At 40.6% G+C, this 19,641-nt stretch overlaps 1 protein-coding gene across 14 annotated transcripts in view; it reads right to left on the bottom strand.

The window, feature by feature from the left end:
- COL11A1 (collagen type XI alpha 1 chain) overlaps positions 1-19,641 on the bottom strand; it is a 257,188-nt gene that overhangs the window by 141,028 nt on the left and 96,519 nt on the right. For 11 of the 14 annotated variants that reach the window (XM_021404548.1, XM_021404553.1, XM_021404557.1 and 8 more), the window contains 3 exons: positions 3,833-3,920; positions 2,724-2,791; positions 1,624-1,828 (listed from right to left, as the gene is read on the bottom strand). In XM_021404548.1, the coding sequence (XP_021260223.1) occupies positions 1,624-1,828; positions 2,724-2,791; positions 3,833-3,920 (361 nt within the window). Of the gene's footprint in view, positions 1-1,623; positions 1,829-2,723; positions 2,792-3,832; positions 3,921-6,407; positions 6,573-19,641 lie in introns of all 14 variants that reach the window. The other 3 variants (XM_021404559.1, XM_021404561.1, XM_021404560.1) reach the window with 2 other exon arrangements.

Here is a 19,641-nt window from a genome sequence, read left to right as displayed (position 1 = left end):
TTGACAGAGCAATGGGGAACCGAATCTTTGAAGCTCTGTGAGATTAATTCATTCTCAGCGTAACTCTACTGGAGTCCGTGGAATTGCAGCGAGGATGAAATTTGACCCCCTCAAATCCCTGGCAGAAATGGGGCCAGCAGGGGGCAGAAGCCCTGACGGAGCTGACACCGCCAAGGTTGTGCCCAGGTATAAAGGGCTTGAATGGAGACCCCGATCACCTTGCTGTGCTCCTACTAGGACACCCGTTGATTCAGAAAGTGGAGATTCACATCGAGAAATACTTCGTGAAAGCAATGAAGTAATAATAATTTAAAAAAGCGTAAAAATTAAAACTTCCTTGGCGGAGAGTTAAAACTCCTTCACAGATCTTGGAGATTGGAACTTGATGATCCTTGAGGTCCCTTCCAACCTAAGCCATTCTGTGATTTTATGATTTTATGCCTGACACGCAGGAAAGTAAAATCCTCAGACCCAGCCAGGTCGGCCCCGACATGCGCCTGCAGGGTCCAGAGGGAGGGACGAATGAAGGAGGGAGGAAGACGGGCAGCGTTTCCAGCCCGACAGGAGAGGAAGGGGCTCCTGCCACCACGGCTAATACATCTCAGCTCCGCAAATGTGCGAGCTCAGCTCACAAACCCGGAGCGCACCGGACAGGACAGCGCGGCGGTACACGAGGGTCGAGCAGTGCCTGGGGGCAGAGCTTCCCCTTCCTTCTTCAGGAGCCGCCTCCCTATCCTTCGTCTGCTCCAGGTCCCCAGCAGACAGCATCCTGCCCACTGTGTCCACGGACACCTAAGGGACCACTCGCCCCCTCCCCCACCTCCTCCCCCCCCTCCCCCCCCCCCCCAGTGCCCCCTCGGGCCCACTCGGGGCCCCCCCCCGCCCCCCTATGTCCCCCCCCCCCCTCCCCCCCTCCTCCCCCCCCTCCCCCCGGGGCGGCAGGGGCGGGAGGAGGCTGGGGACGGCAGCACTGCCCGTGTGGAGCCCGGGGCTGGGCCCCCTCCTCTCCGGCACGTCGTTCCGGCGTGCGCCCACCTGCGGGGCTGCCCTTCTCGGCTCTGCCAAGGGCCTCTGCCATACTTCTCCTCCTACTCTCGCCCTGGAAAACATTCTGCCCGCTGCGAGCCTTAGCAAAGGAAAAATCAATAAGGGGAGGAATGGAGAAAATCCGAGAGGAGCCTCCACCCCCGGCTTTCCCCTTCCTCGCCTCTCCGAGGAGGCAGATGATTGTCGCTCAATTTCTGACACAACTTCTTGAACTTCAGCAGCGTCAAGACTCTTAAGTTCAACAGAACTGAAAATCGTAGGCACGCTCTATAAAACTGAGTAGGGTGTTGGAGGACGGGAAATCGCTCAGCGCAACAAGCATTTGTTTCACCGTCCCGTCCTGCCGGCGCATCCCCTCAGCGGCGCTGAGACCAAAGCGGCACTGAGGTGGGACGGGAGGCTCCGAGCGGGCACCCGCGGTTCCAGGGGCCCCCGGCGGGGTCCGCGCTCCGGGCCCGAGCCCTGGGTTCCACCTCGCCCCGGCAGCGGAGGCGATCTGACAGCCCCGGCCTTGCCCCGGGACCTCTTCCCCGAGGTGGGGGGAGAGCAGCGGCCACGGTGGGTCCCTTTCCTTACCTCCTCTGACCTCCGCAGCCTGGAGAAGGACAGCGAGGGTGATGAGCACGGTCACGGCCGAGTCCCAGGGCCACCTTTTCGTTTTCCACCGTGTGGACCACCTCTGCATCTTCATGCTGGGCGCCCGCAAGCGTGAGTTAAACCCGGGCGCCTTCAACTTATACCGACTCCGTCCTTTCCACAATATTCCCAGAGATGACTTCTCCTATAGAGCCATACGTGACACACCGAAGGGATTCTCTCTCCCACACCGGGCCCTATGCAGGCCCCTCCGCCCCGTCCTCCCCGGTGCCCTGCCTTCAGACTGAAGGGAGACGAGGGGCTTTAATCAAAATGCACAGAGCGCCGCATCCCCCTAAAGGCTCCATCCCGTCAGAGGGCTGGGCGAGCGGCTCCGGGGCCACCCCTGCGCCCAACTGACAAGGCAGCCGCCGCCCGGAGGCCAATCGCGACGCTCCCCCGGCCGCCCACAGCACCGCCCTCCGCCTCGGCGGCGGCACACCGGCCGCCCACGGCACCTTCGACCGCCGTGTCGGCGAGGACCGGCTCTTCCGAGGGAATGCTTAGGGAATAGGAAACCGCGTTGCGGGAGCGAGCCGGGGGACGCCGCTGGGTGCATCCCGTCCCCGAGGCGCGGAGTCCCCTCAGCCCCGCCGCCCCCAACCCCACCGCCGCGCTGCGGAGCATGCGCAGTGCCGCCCGCGGCACCCCTCGGAGCGGGCGGCGCGAAACGAGGCTGCTGAGGGGGCGGGGGGGGAGGGGGTGACTCTCCGGACGAGTGGAGCGGGGGGAGCAAGAGAGGGTGTGCCGAGCGGCGAGGGAGCGACGTGAGAGGAGAAACCAGGCTGAGAGAGGGGCTGGGGGCGCTTAGGGGACGGCCTGCCCATGCCGTCTGCTGCGCACCCGCTCCCGGACGCGTCTCCTCTTCACACAGTCGCGGAGGGCCCTGTGCGAACGGAGGGAGCGGGAGGTGAAGGGAAATCCCGCACCAAACAGTTCCTCGCCGCACCGCGTCCTGGACGTCGGGGAGCGCGCTTCGAATCTCCTCCCCGAACGGCCCCCGTTCCCACTCGAGCTCAGCGACAGTGACGGGGACCCACCTGTGAGAGGGGAGCCCCGCAGCGCGTCCTGCCGCACTCCGCCGGGGGCCGCGTCCTGCCTCGCTCCCCTGAAAAATGAGATACTTGGGTCACGTTTTGGTAGAAGTGCATATCAGAACTGTGAAATTTGCCTTCATTGAGATCTCCTCCTACTTCAAAAAACAACTCCTAACTAATAAGCAGATGGTTGAACCACAAGAGTAGTGTTACTGTTATTCAACACATTACATTTCAGAAGTGTATCATCCTTTCCTACAGCACCTGATGTTTTACTGTGCTATGATAGTATACCCAGCTCTTTCTGTACTTGCTTTTCTGAAATAGTTGGTCTTGTCGTTAGGTTTTCAACTGAGGGGACTGAGGTGCGTAGCTGTTATCTCCAGGCTCCCCCAGGTGTTACTGGGTGCTGTTCTGCGTGGAGATGTGAGGTTCTGGCACTTTGAGAAGTCAGCCGTAGTGCAGCGGTGGAGCATCAAAACACCAGATCTACCTCACTTTTCTGTACCAAAACCTGCTCCTTCAGAATGAGTCCTTCAGTTGTCTGTTTCAAGCCCTAACCACACGCAGCTCCCCCAAAGTCAGGCATTAATTAATTAATACTACTACTGTTGCCCTTCCTGTTTGTGTTGTCCTGGGTGGCTTACTAGAGGCTTCAGAGAGGATGGTAAGTTAATTCCTTTGGTGAATTCCATTCTTCCTTACAATGCCAGTAGGTAGCCCTGAAAGTGGTTTATTCTTTTTGCTTAATACTTTGTTGCTGTAAAATCCCATGCACAATAAAGTCTGGCTTTCCTCTTGATGTTTATAAATCAGACATCTTTCTGTCATCAACGCTCTTGTTACATACAGTCTCTTCTCACATGTTGCCTCTGGCACTGCTTTTTTGAGCCTTGCTATTAACCTGAATTAATACAGCTACAATGGATCATAGAAAAAAGAAGGTCTGTCCCTATCTAAAAGGGGAAAAGGAAGCATTTCAGATAGGTGGTGAAAAAGGACAAGTAAACGTCACAGTGTAGAGAATGGTAACTTAGCATAATGCCTTTGCAGTTATTTAAGTTTTAAGACACATAATTCAGACCCCAAAATGTCAGTGGAAAGATACTCACTTGTCTCTGTAGTCCTGCATTGTTTCCAAGCAGAACAACTGGGACAAAATGCTGAGTATTTGGCATTCCAAATTATAAGTTTAGATCTCTGCAAGACAGTAGAAGGAAAATATATCAATCCAGGTGAAGTGGCATGCTTGCACTGATACACAGTTCTGTAGAATTCTACATCAATTCTACATTGATTCTCGTACAAGAACATTTTTTTACTGCTAGCTCAGTTAGTTCTGCATTCCACCATGTCAAGCCATATAGGTGTGTAATAAAACGCCATCACATTCAGTGGCTGCAAGACAGAAGCTACATGCTGTTTAGGTACTTGAAGATCCTCATCTTATGACACGTGAGATCCAGTATTTAAGGACTACTGATTTTCATTTAACTGATTTTTTTAGTTATTTAGTTTGTAATTTTAACTGCCACAATGGTGTCCCAGTGAAATAATCACAGCCTAAGTGCAGTGAAAATATATCAAAGAACAGATATGATTCAAAGTGCAGATAAGCTTTCTGAGAGTCATAAAAGTATTAAAGATTTGTAGTAGTAAATTGCAGCCCTCAGATGTAATTTCAGGAGAAATATGTTCTTTCTTGAAACTAATAGATGGATTAAAACATGAAAATATTTTCAAAGAAAAACTGAGGAGAATAATGTTATTTTCTAAATCAACTGTAATCCACAGTGGTTTGTTTTTTTCATTAGCTTTCTTGTTCCTCGTTACTCTTCAAGACAGTTTTAGTGAAAAGAAAGGCTAAGCATTGTGACATTCATTATGTTCTGTCCCTGACACATCAGTGTTGGCAGATTAGCCCATGTTTAAATATTAGGAATTGCTCTCTTGTATGTGCACAGATGGGTCATTGTTGTATTTTGGGGCAGAGAGGGGGAGGGGTTAGGAACTAGTGAGAAATAAATACATTTCTTTGGCCCTGCATAGCTTGCAAGAAACTTAGGGCAGCGCTTTCACCTTTCTGACTATAGGCACCGTGATGAAATGTAACTGTAAGCGTGATGATCTCTTGCAATCTTGAAATCATAATGTGTTTTTCATAGCACACTTCTGGATATCATCAAAAGTGGAGATTTCTCTCTGTTTATGAAGTGTATTATTCATTGGGAATAACTAATGCACTGGAAGGAGCAGGATGCTTTTCTTAGTTTCCGTATATCCAGGGGACATTGACTTGGCTTAAAGCACCTTGTTTCTAGCTTCACAAGGAAGCTGACACCTTCTAAAACATTCATAGTACAAAAATTAATTTTGAAAAATAAGTGCATGTCAAAAAGGTTATCATTCACTGCTTTCTCCATGACTTCAATGTCTTTTTATTTGATTAGGTGCACATTTCATCTTTGTTTAATTTCTGGTGCAGATTTACATTTTCTAAGGGTTTTCTACTGTATGAAAATACCGGGAAGAAAAAAAGTGAGTTACACTGCTTTGTTGAACTGAACCCTTGTAAAAATATCTTTTTTTTCAGACATGATTAGAGGAATGAGGAGAGGAGATCAGTGGAATGACCAGTGCTAGGTGAAATGTTAGTGGACTTCCTTTCATAGTTTTTAAGGGAGAGAAATATGCATGCACACAGACAAATGCATGCATGCAGACAAAATAAACAACAGTATTTCTTTCCATGATTCTGTTTTCCAGTAGTAATAGACTTAAAGCCTCGCTGAGCTCCCCCAGTTCCATTGTCTAAGGTTTTGAAGGATGAATCCAAGGCTTTCTCCACTCCTTACCAAATTCTTTGGGCTACAGAATAGCTCAGTGATTCATTTTGGCCCACTGATTCATTTTTGGATGCTCAAGAATTAGGGAAGACAAATAATAAGAGAAGAAATCTGATACAAAACAGCTTTGTTAATACATGTTGCCTATTTTTTCTGCTTAGAATGTAAAGAAGCCTCTTCAGTTAATATTGTCTAAGCTTAAGTGACTAGATATAGCTGCACTGTGCATTGTTAGCTCTTACTGGATTTTACACTCTTATGCAACTCCTAAATCAGGGACATGATGTTGCTTCAAGCTGAATCTATATTTGTTGTTATATATATATTGAAAGTTGAACTTGTACAGTTTCTGGCAAAAAAAAAATCCTTATATTTTTAACTGAATGTGCACTAGTTAAGTTGCTATCAGAAACAATAATGTGAGAAATTAAAGATTCTAGGCCCATGTAAGAAATAAAGCTACTGTTAAGGTTAGTGTTAGAAATTAAAAGATCAAACAACATGAGTACAATTCGAAACAGAGGCTTTGCTAATATAAGAAAGGGAAAGTAGCTGGTAGGAGCCTATACACTGACCTCTCTTGCTGCAGAGGTTTATCCTCTTTTTGTTAATATAGTTAATGTTGAGAGTTTAAAAATGCCGCTCATAAAAAGTGCATCTTGTTCCACAGGAACATGAAGATAAGAACAAGTATGGATAAAAGCAAGAACAGTAACTTATGTTGTCTTTCACTTCAGGGATGACCCCATGTAAATAATTAAGCATAATTATTTTGCCAGAACTTAACTGTCAGAAACAAGGGATGTGTTTGTATTTAAGGGAGTTAGGCTTAAACACTCACCTACAAGTTAGGGAAAATAGTACTGATGCATTGGAAGCTACTTCTACTCTGGTAGCTGCTTGTCTCTCTGCTCTTAGTAGCCATTCATTGCTTTCCCATTTTCTGCTCCTAGGTCCTCCTCCTTTCCTACTTCTTGCTTCACTTTCTGCTCTCCTCTATAGTTCTCTGAGAGGGAATGCAAAGGATTGTGAGACTTTTTTTTCAGTTTTAGGACTCATCTGCCAAGTTTCATAAACTTAGTTGGGATAGAATTAAGTCAGGGTGTGGAACACAGTGTCAAGGTCTGAATTTATTGTAGGATTCTGCAAGCTCCAGAGAAGAAATTATTGCAAGCGATGAACCGAAGTCTTATGTTACTTTTTTTCTTCTTCTTTTTTTTTTCTTTTTGTCCTGTAATGGTTAGTTTCTAGCTATTAGTATGGTTAGGAAATACGCAAATCCCTAGAGCACCATCATATATCCTTCCTGCTCACCATTCCCCTTCCTTTCCTCACTAAGAGAGGAGCTTAGAGTTAGGATTAAGGAAATTGAAGTATCATCAATCCTGAATGGCAGTGTATTCGCTAGAAGCTCACACCTAACACCATCATAGATAGAATCCAAAATGTGAAATTGTGTCTTCCTATCAAGATTTTTATTCTGGTAATATATAGTGTTAAAATAGGAGAGGGTTTGGAAATGAAACCACCAAGAACTCTTCTGTGGACCTGACAGTCTCCACAGAAGCTTAAAGAGACCAGAGTTAGAAAAGCCTTTGCTCTTTACAGTTCTATATTATAGTGATTAACTCTTGTTTTTACATAATTTATATATCAGAGATTATATATGGGATTTGGTCAAGGTTTGGGAAATTTTATTTTATTTTAATTCAGATTTTTCATACAATACAAAGATTGTTGTTGTTAGTAGAAACCAATACCTGATGATGTCTTTCCCTGTACGTATTCTGAAAAACATTAGCAATAAGAAAAGAGCTAGAATATGGCATAGGGTTAGGGCTGACGAATTTGAAGTCTTAAGAAGACAGATTGTTCCTGGACCATGTTAAACCTTGGAGACAGTAATTATGTTAATACCAATAGAAAACTGTGCTTTGAGCTGCATCAGTCCTACAGGAACTAGTAGACTATCTGTTTGGAAAGTAGGTATGACAGTTAGTTACAGTGAAGGTTTTATCTGACTTTCTATGGAGACAAACTGAGGGAGCTGAGCTTGTTCAGCCTGGAGAAGAGAAGGCTTTGGGGAGACCTCACTGTGGCCTTCCAGTAGTTAAAGAGAGTTTATAAAAGGAGGGACACTGACTTTTTACATGGTCTGATAGTGATAGGACAAGAGGGAATGGTTTTAAACTAAAGGGGTGGAGATTTACATTAGCTGTTAGGTGGAAGTTTTTCACACAGAGTCGTGAAGCACTAGAATAGGCTGCCCAGAGAGGCTGTGGATGTTCCATCCATTGAGGTGTTCAAGGCCAGGTTGGATGGGGCCCTAGGCAGCTTGATCTAGTGTCTGATTTAGTGGTTGGCAACCTGGCTCAAGAGCAGGGGGGTTGGAACAAGATGATCTTGGAGGTCATCTTCCAACTCAAGTCATTCTATGATTTCTTGAAGTCCCACAAATGTAACACTATGACTGGGGTTGGTAAAAGCCATTGACTAATATTGTTCTTAACTGTAGCGGAAATGCTAAGTCATGGCCTGAACCAGTGATTAAACACCTGGTGGGAAGGCAGGGCCAATCCAGAGGAGCTCAGGCACATGCAATGCCCCTGAGTGACAGAAGGAGGTGGAGCCAGGATCCACCCCTTCCCAGACCTCTTTTAAGGGTTGGCAGTGGAGGCAAGGGTTATTTTGCTGGAGGTTCTTGCATACCTGAGGCCTTCTGAAGGTACCTGTCTTCTTTCTTTTGTTTCTGTGCCCCTGGCTGTTACGTTTCAGCAAATCCTGTCTTGCTGCAGCCTAGGATTTTGCTACTCTGTTGTCGTTGCTGCACTTTCCATTGTGTTACATTAACTATGGGGATTACTCCCTTGTCTGTTGGTTAAAACCACTTACAGTTAGTGTTCATGTGATTGGGTTAAGGTTTGATAATTTTAACTGCCCTAAACCCTGAGGAATGCTTAACTGTGCCAGACTGCAGAAGATGAGTAGTGTTTCACTATTTCTTGTAGAAATTGATGTCCTTCTTTAAAATAAAACTACTGGTAGAAATTATTTTAGTGCTTATACTTGTATCTTGAATTGTCAGAATTTTCACTTATATTTAGGACATGCAGTAAACAAGAAAATGGGAAAGAAGTGATTACTGACAGAAGCTAGTGTGTTATACCAATTGTCAGAAACCAAACCCTTGGCCTCCTGAAGGCTAAGCTTAAGTCTAGCGTCAGGCAGAGAGTTTAGGGCTTAGTGAAATAAAGCATTAAGAAGTAAATTCATTTTTCATAAATGCATAAGTCTTGGCAGCAAGCTTTCAGTTAGTGCAGTTAGCAGCCAAAGTCTTTCATTACTTTCTTCCTCTAGAGAAAATACTATTTCTCTACCAGATGTAGAAAGAAGGTAAGGATCTCTGTTCTCTTTTATAGTTGGATTTTGTTCTCCAGGATCTGACCAAGACTTTTGTTACACTTGAGGCTAGATTTTTTTTTTTAATACACTGTGTCTACATAACTGAGTTATGTTCTATTCTCTGTGGTCCTTTGCGGATAAGCATAAAAACAGTACAAATGAAAAACTATAGACTTATTTTTGTCTTACATGACATCAGTAGGCTCCTATGTATAAATTAAAAATTATTATTGGGCACTGCAAAGTCTAGAGAAGTGCGAGTTGAGTAGATGCTTCTAGAAGCCTTGTACTGTCTTTTTCTGTCAATCTCTTTAGGGATACTTTCCCTAGGATAGTGGTGTTAGCATTTAAAATAGGTTAAAGTAGAGTTTTGGAAATGGACAACTAAGTATTAAGGGCACACCTCATAACAGAATCTACTGTGTTCCCAGAAATAAGAGCTAATAAGTCTCAGCTCATACAAATAGAAGTCACTGGCTTTTTGCCTAGTAATTGATCCTGTCATTACTAATTATGCAAGAGTTAGAGTTGGACTACAGGAATTGGAGTCAGGATTAATGTTTGGGAATTTAAAAAATTCCCAAATATTCCCTAGTGTTTGGGAAAGTTTATTTACAGTATAATAAAAAAAGTACATAAAATCTTGCCATGATTAAGAGCACATTCTTTTTTAATAAGTTTTGTTCTTCTCATTTATAGATTTAGTCTGGTAGGTTTGTAGTTCTCTTTGAAATTTGTCTTTTCTTGCTCTACATAGCCTTAATATACAAAAAATAGGCATTCTTCTGATGCTGATAAAGATTACCTGTTTGAGGAGCCACAGCATACAGTATGACTGGGAAGTTAGTTCCTCTGTGCTCTTATGGATCCACAGTCCACACACTTGTGAATAAATATTTCGTCTGGAATTGTTCTGGGAATGTGCTATGTGTTAGGCCTCAGGTTAAAAGAGAATGCTGTGACTATGTCATCCAAAAAATTTAATTGAATAAAAGCAAGAATAAATATCCTTACCGTTCTTACTGACTTTTTTGAATCTTAATAATGTCTATCTTCCTGCACCTTCCTTGGTAGAGATAAAAACATTGCCAAAATACCATTTTACAGCATATAAAAGGCACATTTCCATCCTGTTTAGCCAGCATCAGGAAGTATCAAATATCATGCTGTATTGCTGACCCAGTTTGGCAATTCAAACAAAGTTTTGGGGGTTTATTTAAGCTAAACTCCCTCATCTTTTAAAGTCCACCTACTGATACTTTTTATAACATAGTGTAATTGATACAGCAGCCCATCATTCCTTTTTTCATTTGTATGGATTCTAGGGCTCTGTGGAGGTTGTAACCTTTTGTAATTGTAACTACACACCATTCAAGAGAGGAAAAAAAAAATGTGATCAATTATTGCAATATGTAAAGATACCACAACTTTCCTAATCTGAGACAACTGCAAAAGAGACATACAGATTTGTTTTAGGGATTATTTTCTCAGTTTGTTGAGTTTTGTGATATATGGTCATTGCATTGCACACCAGAAATGGCAATATCTACATCTTGTCTGCTGTTTATAAAGCTATTCAACGATCCATTCAAACTTAACTTTAATTGTAAGTTTTTAAAATACTTCCCTTTAATGGCTTGCCTGGAGAACTGTGCTTCTATCCCTGGAGGCATTCAAGGCTGGGTTGGATGGGGCCCTGGGCAGTGAGATCTAGTGGGTGGCAACCCTGCCCTTGCTAAAGGGTTAAGATTTGTTCCAACCCAAGCCATTCTATGAATCTAATCGGTCCCTTCCTTTATTTTTACAATTTATCTGAGACTCAATTTTGATAAAGACCAGTTGAAGCATATGTTGGTTGGAGAAACTAACAGGGACGGTCTGGAGAGGCTTAGCTATTCTCTTTGCCAACTGTTTATCTTATTATCAGAAGGAGTTCTCACTGATCAGTTTTGCTTTAATCAGTTTAAATGACCTGTGGCAAAGTAAGAACACAAATGTTTAAGTATAAATGGTTTCTTATGGGTCCTCTTCTACATTGTTCTGTGGCATTGTTTTGTATTGGGAAGTACTGGCAGCGTATCTGATACACAAGGAGGCAGTGCAGGCACAGACTAATGGTTTGCGTGTGTCACGCACTTTTAGGATGTTTATTAGTTTTGGGCAACACCACTGCTTTCACAGGCCCTGTGAACTGGGGGATTAAAGACAATGAGAGGACTAAGAAGGCAAATAGCTAACAGCAAACTCACTTACGTCTAGTCTTGATGGTCCTGTACTTCTATTTCCTATGCATAGATGTCTCTCAACTGAATCACTTCTTAAAGTACTTTGGAGTAGAATCAAGGTTGATCCTATTCTATAAGAAATAATGCTGAGAACACAAAAGTAATATTTCAGGGAGGTCTTCTGTCTAAGGCAACTCCCTGTGTCATGTCTGCTCTCTCATTTACCCAAGTTCTAGAAGATCAGATTTAGAAAATCAATGTGCATATAAATTAAAAAAAAAAAATTAGTATGTTAATCCCTGCAAAGGACTTGCTGGGATTGTCAAATCACAACTGCCTTGCAATACAAGGGCATGGGCAGACTTGAGTATTTCTCCCTCTCCACTTCAGCTCATAACATAGGTTTAAAATGGCCGTTTTAATAGTACTAGGTGATGAAAACTGAGCATGCATTATCACACTATGTAATTATTCTTCACTAATGAGATAATTCCATATCAGAGGGAAAAAAAATAGAAATCCCTTTGATGAAAGCTGTTGTTATGTTGAGTAGCTTTAAAATTAATGTGTGGCAAAGCTTTTAATTTTATTTGGTGCTGTTTAATTGTTTAAGACTTGAAAGGTCTGTTTAGGGCTAACCATTCTAAAATGTGATGCAGCGTTCAGTACATAAGCCCTATCAAAATCCTTGGGACCAGTCCCAGGAGGCCAGTGGGCTGTGTGTGTTAAAAGCAGTTCCCAGAAGTTCATATGATGGGAACAATGAAACAAGAATTGCACTAAAACTGCCAGATTATCTTGAGCTTCCTGTTCATGGATGTGGATTTCTGTAGAAGACATAATTCCTCTGTCAAAGGTAGCGTACTGACATTTTGTTTGTATGCTTCTATGGATATTAAAAAGGCAAGTCTCTAGGAAATACTATTTTTATCCTTAATAAGTAGTTTTCTGAAGACAAATCATTCTTACGTTGCTTAATGTAATAAGATTTGAGTATTTGCTTCTGAAGTTAGGACAAACAGAGGAGAATATATCTGCTCTGTGAGAATCGCTAAAGGACGAATAGAACATTGTTATGTATGCTTTGTCCTATTTATTATATCTTGAAATTGTGATTCACCTTTTTTTCTGGTGCTTGTACTAGCTGATCAATAAGTGGATTACTATTTCATGTACTCTTATTGGTATTCATCTTCCTTTACCAGTACAAACACATCAAACAAGTGCTTACAATGCTTCATTAAGTCTGTTGCAATCTGTAATAACCTCAACTGCCCATATTTTATTTTTTTCCAGAAAGTGATTATTTTTCTAGTCAATATTGTGAAAATTACTAACTTTATCTGAAAAGAACATAAAGTTTTTCTTTCAACATGTATCATCAAAGCAGCAGTGGGTGTTCAGGTCCTGCTGTCTGTCAGGCATGTTGCCCAAACTGTGAAATAATTAAACTCGTTTGTAGCCGGTCTAAACTGAAACTGAAAGAGTAATGAGGTCTACTAGTGAGATGGTAGTTGAGGAAGATGAACGCAATAAATTAGAGAAGGATATAAAGAAATATATGTTAATTACATTGCTTTTTCAACTGCCGTATTGTTTTATGAGTTATGTGATTCTGACATTCAAGATTAAAGTACTAGGCAACTGATTCTTAAACAGCATTAGATAACCTTCACTAAGTGCAGTGAGTTCAATTATTGGAGCATTTAATTGATTCTGGTAATTTTTACATAGTTTATGTAAATACTTTGCTTACTTACATGCTGGATTTTCAATAGGTTTAACAAAAAAAAATCAAATTCATGTATGATTCCTTGAGATTATATTGCTAATGTACAAAATTAATCATAAATCAGAATAAAGTCTGAACATTCCAAAGTATGGTACTGTCAAATGACTACAAAACAGGTTGCAAAATTTCTAAAATATAGTGGGGAAAATAATGACAGTTGAAATATGGCTATTTATTTGTATTATTGTCAGATGTAAAAACCAGAGATCACATCTGTATACAAGATGCAGTATTAATACAGATACTCAGCGTCTGAAGAAAGCAAGATTCAGGTGTGATTTGGCATCTACATGTATGTTTGCACATTCTAAATTGTAGGAGGCAATATTTATTCTGCTTTGTGTTACGTATTAATCTGTTGTATCTGGTTTGATTGCAAATAATTATTGCACTAATTTTCCAGAATTTATTAAATGATTTAGTCTTCTAATTCTGTACCAAATTATAATCAAATATGATACGTGCGGTTGTACTTGATGATCTGGAAGGTCTTTTCCAACCTGAGCAATTCTGTGATTCTATGGTATTGATATTGAGAAACTGAGAGAAAGATTATGTATTTTACTCCAAATATTATTTGGCTACCTTGCTATCATCCCTAGATTGCTCTGAATCGTTCAGTCCACCTGAAGTTAGACCTTAAGGATCATCATGTTTGCAGGTATTAGCCGTTTCAAAATTGGGCTGTGTTGTGCCAATAGGATTTCATACATCTGTTTTTATTTTCAAGTATGTAAAATGTTCAGAATTCATTCCAGATGATGTATAACAAACTTGTGTTAAAGCATTGAAACTGTCTTCACCATAAATGCAGTTTCTTTATTTATATCTATGTCTGCAAGCCAACCGTGGCTCTGATCTTTCTAGTATTTGGGTAGGAGCTGCATTTTTAAGTATGTCAGTATGTCCATGTACCTCACTGGGATGTGTATGTATACTTCTTTTTCTCCCCAGACTAGGCCCAATTACTACGAGGTTACAAGATACTTACATACAATGACTTTAAAAAATATGTGGGTTTTGGTTGTTTGTTTTTGTTTTTTTTAATAGAGAAGGTAGAATCAATTTCTTGGGCATCTATATGATACCTAAGACACAGGCTGAGTTGGAGAGCGGACAAAAAAGTTAAATAGGATGATTAGTTGCCTTTAGATAGTCTTGTCTTTGACGGCAGATTATTCTGGTACTAAAAAATATTGAAAGGGTGAGTGAGAAAGGCTTATTTGTATTGCTCTCTTTAGGGAGATAAGAACTACTAAATAAAAATGGATGTTCAGTCTCCACCATTCAGCAATGCCTGCACCACTAAGGCCCAGGGGGAGAAGTAGATGAAATATTGATGCTAAAATCTAATAGAACAATCTCAGGTAGTATCTGAGATAAGCTTCAGTCTTTCAGTTCTCATTTCCTGAATCACTTGAATTCCCACAAACCCATGGTAAATTGCTCCTAAATGTGCTCTAATAGGATAAGAATTTCCTGCATTTAAGATGTGAGACAAATTTCTTCATGAATATAGAGTATAATTATAGATTTCATTGGAATCATGGCAGATTTAGGGTTCTGAATTTGGCCTGTTTGCCTTTGGAACTTAAAGTGAATGTTTTTTGAATGACAGTGTATCAAGAAAGATGCATTTTGACAGGAATGAGAATAATTAACAGGCAGCTGGAAATACCAAGGCATGTTATGCTTCTTGGCAGACTTCACAAGCAGAGCTGCTGACTTGAGAGTTGCCTGTGGGTCTGTCACTTTGTTCATCTCTATTGGCATTGATTTTTCAGAACTACTTTGTCTCCAAGGTGTCATTCCCCCTGTGGCTTACCTTTGCCTACAAGGAATTCACGTGTTTTATCTGTTTTGAGTACTTAAATTCCCCTAAAACTCTGAAGCTTTTTGTTTATTATAAAAAGTAATGGGAAAGAGATAGTGGCTTGTTATCCCATTATTTGTTTAGAAAAATAATTTGTTTTAGCTTTATGACACATTTCTCTAACTTACTGGACTTACTGTATTTTTGAGAAAAAGTAATATAGAAAGTCAAATTAAATTGCTCTTAAAAAAAATAAAGTTGCTGATTTAGTTAGTATTAGTTGCCCTTACACTGTTAGACACACTGCAAAATTTGATCTAATACTACATTGAGAAAGAAAAGTTACACAAATGATGTGTTAAAAATTGTGGTTGAGAGAGCAATAGTATGCTGTCATAGTAATATTAATAAAATTTCAAGCACCTAGATTGATCAGACAATAAAAAATGAAATGAAAGAATGCACAGCTTGATTTCAAACATGTCGAGCTAGTCCAGTCTGCTAACTTTGAAACCTGACCACAAGTTTGTGTTGCCTGCTTTTTCTGTTTAATTTCCAGTTGTGGGAGCCACAGGAATGGGCTGCAGGCATGGGAATGCTGCTGTCCGTTCAACAGGGAGTTTCCCTGTTCCTGACTTCCCCTCCCTAAAGGCAAAATGGTCTGGCCTGTAAAACAGTAGCTTCTTTCTATGCAGAAGACAGCAGGAAGAAATGCAGGAATTATTTTGTTTCTGAAAAAAATGCCCCTTAAAAGTTGATGTTCAGTGCTTTGCTTTCTCTCTCATTTGCCAGGTCTCTCACTTTTCAAAAAAAAAAAAAAGCGTTCATTCTCATTTCTTAAAGAACTGACACTTCTACTTAATCAGATTAAAACTGACTAATTTGAGGGTCATAATCTGGTAGATAAGTCAGATCCAAGGTTTTCCATAGTTTGGTGAAAAATTGTTTAAGTGCCAAGAACTAATACAAATTAAAGCTCATGCCATCTTTCTATAGGTCTATGCCAAATGCATGTTTAGGAAGTTTAACGCAACAACAAAAACCCTGGTAAACTGCCTTGATAAAGTAGTAAATTATAATAATGAAGAGTATTTTGAGGAAGAAGATGACCTGCCTCAAAAAAAGATTTCACAAACTCTAACCTTCTAATCATTTTTTTCTCTGTTAAAACATTGTATCTTGCAATAGAAATATGCTATTTTAGCCATTCATTGACTAGTTGAAAGTAAGAATAAAAAGTCTAATTTTAAGTGAAAAGAACAGAAGACATCAGTGAACTCTACTTGATGAAGCACGTGCTGAAGGAAAGCCTTGCATTCTCCGTTGTTGTGGTGATGCTAGTAAGCACAACCAGGAAGAGCCAAGTGATTCAGAACATTCTGCTGTGCTGTGAAAGTACTGAAGAATTTCAAGTCACGTAATTGCAAAGTTAACAGTAACTGTTGAGAATTATCCTTCATCACACTGATGGATTGTGTTCTGTGTCACATGTTTGATTTCAGCTTACTGCATGTTACATTTTATAAAAAGGTGAAAATAGGCCTGTTAGCCTGTTTTGGCCTGTTGATGGTTTTATTCAACTCAGGTGGGCTTTCACAAAGAGAAGGGATGGTGGGTCTTCCCTGCAGTAAGTTTCTGAGGCAGTGCTCATTTGGCAAAGCTTTTGTTGCTCAGTGCAATCAGCTATGGAGTTTGCAGCAGGGAAGGATGTGCGAAATCTCTTCTAAGAGGCAGGGACCAGCACACAGTTAGGTGTAAAAGAGTCAAGGAAGGTCGTCTTAGGCTTTTTTTTTCTAAATATAAAAATGCTGGGTTTGTATAACCTGAGAATTGAAAACTGCTGGACCTGAGAGCACTGAAGATGCGGAGGAGTTTGTATATAAAATATTTTATTGGAACTTGTTTATTTTAATAGAATTGACTTTCCTCTTATTTAAAAACTACCTTGTTCCACTAGGGATTCTTCTTAAAACATAGGGTTTAAGAACTTACTGTTACTGCTTTTGATGTGCTAATTCTAAGGCAATGGTGCAGACAGTTCTGCCTCAAAGTTGTGGCTTGCTTTGTACCCTGTTGCACATAGTTAAACACACACTTGCATTAGAGGAGACTGGTTTTTTTTGTGTGTGTTTTTTTTTTTTGTGGTGAGTCTAAGCTGGAATACTTTTTCTTGCCTGCTTGTTAGCATATGGCTGTTATCCCCATAATGAATTCTGGAATTGTGATAAACTTCACTTCTGTGTCTTTACTTCACCTGCATTTCCTTCTTCAGCCTGCCTCCCACAATATGTCTATAACTTCCCAAACCTTTAGGCAGTTTTAGTCAGCTGACTGTTTTTTATTTCTCTCTAAAGAATCTGCCAAAAATGTACCTTCTCCTTTCTCCTCCTGTGTACCACCTATGGAGTTCACCTTGCAGTTAGGCTAACCTGAAGCTCAGGAGGGCACAGTCCTATCTTTGACCAGGGTTGAATTGCTGTCAGACAGTCTGTTAGAGTAAGAAACAAGAACTGAGAGCTAGAACTAGGAAAATGATTTTGTTAAAAAGGGGAAATTACACTGAGTTACGAGTCCTGAGATGCCAGAGTTTATTTTACATAGGAATGTTAGCCTTTAAAGGCTTTCAAGAGAAGGCTTTGGCTTACTTCAGATTTGTACAGTAAGGTACTATGGACAGCCACACCAAATTCTAAATGGTATGGACAAAACACACATCTGGAGGTCCCAGTAAGTACACTGTCAAACCTACATGTAGTTAATTCATCTAAGAAGTTTTTGCTGGGATAAACATAGGCTCTCTAGATTCTGAAACAAAAGCCCTGTTATGAAGCGAAAGAAACAGCTCCCTGAGCTCAAGCCAGCTGAATTTGTTATATTCAGTCCAGACTGCTTTACAACCAATAATTCTTTTAATTTATATACAGTACCCTGCTATTTCCAGAGGGATGGTTTTATTTGACTATCCATTCACCTAGAATACAAGTTTAACTTAAACATGATGGTGCCAAATATGGCAAGCTGATCTTATACCATTTTGATATCTTACTTTGCAAAGCCAAAACAAGCATTACCAGGCTCTACAATTGTGGTTTACCAGACTTACCCTTAAATGCATAATTTTAAAACAAACTATGGCATATCAAAGGAATGTGATCATTTAGATGCACATGACCAAAATTACAGTGCCAGAATCATATCATTATGCACTATTTTCTGTATTTTCTTTACACTCATGAAATATAAAATGGACGCTACAAAACATGGATTATCAAAGAAAAACATTAGGAAAGTATTCCTGAACTTGAGATGTTAAGAAACTTGTAAAACCTCAAGGAAATCTTAAGTTTCATAGATATTAACTTTTTTTCTTTAAAATGCTAATGTCTGTAGAAAAAGAATTAAGTCAATCTGCTAAATAAAGTATGTATAATGCTTTGCATGAACGTAAAGCAACTTTACTCAGGAGTTGTCTAAGATAAATTGCTACTGGTTCCTTGTATTTCTCATTCTAGCTGATGATGTGGCAGCAGATGACACTTCTGTGCTAGAAGAAGGGCTTAAATACTCTCCCTCACTGGAAGGTGTTCTTAATCCTACAAAAGTGCCTCCCTCCATCCAGCCCCTGACCCAACACACACACACCTTTACCTATTGTGACTACACTGTTCCATAGGAGTGTAATGTGGGAGAAGGAGTATGACAACTATCAACAGAAACTCTGGCACAGCAGCTCTTCTCTTGTTAAGGGACTCAAAGAGGATGTTATTTTGTTTATAAAAATCTCCCAGTTTAAAACAAGATATGAAGGCATCCCACACTTTAAAATAAAAATGACAATACTGTGCTATGTTATGTGTCTAGATATTACAGGACTAAGATACGATGCATGAGACTGTCCCCTATGTGCATGTTCCAAAGGCTGAGCATAAAGCTAACAACTGGAATTTATGAAACACCATATGCCATGACATACTGGGCAATACTGTCACTGCATGATGAGGTCAACAATGTATGAATCAGAGGAAGTAAGCTATGTACATAATGTTTCAAGATTAAAAAACAAAAATGAGGTCTACTTCAAATAATAGAAGTAAAACCAAATAATCACGAATATAGGTAATAAATAAATAATCGATAAAACCAAAAAATCACTCATCTTAGATGAGTTCAATTTTTTTACCCAGGACCTCTATAATTCATATTGTTCCAGAAGTCAATACTCTGCTCTCCAAAAAAATCTTTGAACATTGCCTGTATTTATTTACGGCTAACTTAATTTTTGAAAAATGCATAATCATCCAGCCACATGATTCACCTGGTTTATTGGTTGAGAGTGATCATATTCTGTTAGCATCTGTTTTGGTAAGACTGTATTTTTAGTAATCTCTTGTAAAGAGAGATCTCTCTCATTTACCCCAGCTCTTCTTTACATTCATCTTAATTTGAATGCATCTTTCAAAACAAATGCTTAAGGTCTTTAGGAGAAAGCCTTCATGTTGAATACTCCAGCCTACTGTAGCATCTGGTTGTTGTGATCCAAAATTCCTTGTTTTGAATACTTTTCTTGCACACAGCAGATCTTTTGTAAATTGACAAAGTAGAACAGAATCGACAGTTCAGACCTACATCTTATTCTTCTGAACCCTTCAGGTGTGAAGGAGGAAGCCATGCAACAGATTCCCAATACCTGTATTAGTTTGTGTATATTGAGATTTGCTCTAAATGTGTGCGCAGTTGACAAATGTGCAGGTGTTAATACTCTAATCCCTTTGGATTTACTCTTCATTTAAATGAAGAAATGAAGGAAAGCATGAGTGCAAGGGATGTAAAAATCTAAACAAGG

The sequence above is a fragment of the Numida meleagris genome, chromosome 7 (assembly GCF_002078875.1).
Source record: "Numida meleagris isolate 19003 breed g44 Domestic line chromosome 7, NumMel1.0, whole genome shotgun sequence".
Classification (NCBI taxonomy): Eukaryota; Metazoa; Chordata; class Aves; order Galliformes; family Numididae; genus Numida; species Numida meleagris.
This window is presented reverse-complemented; position numbering and strand designations above follow the sequence as displayed.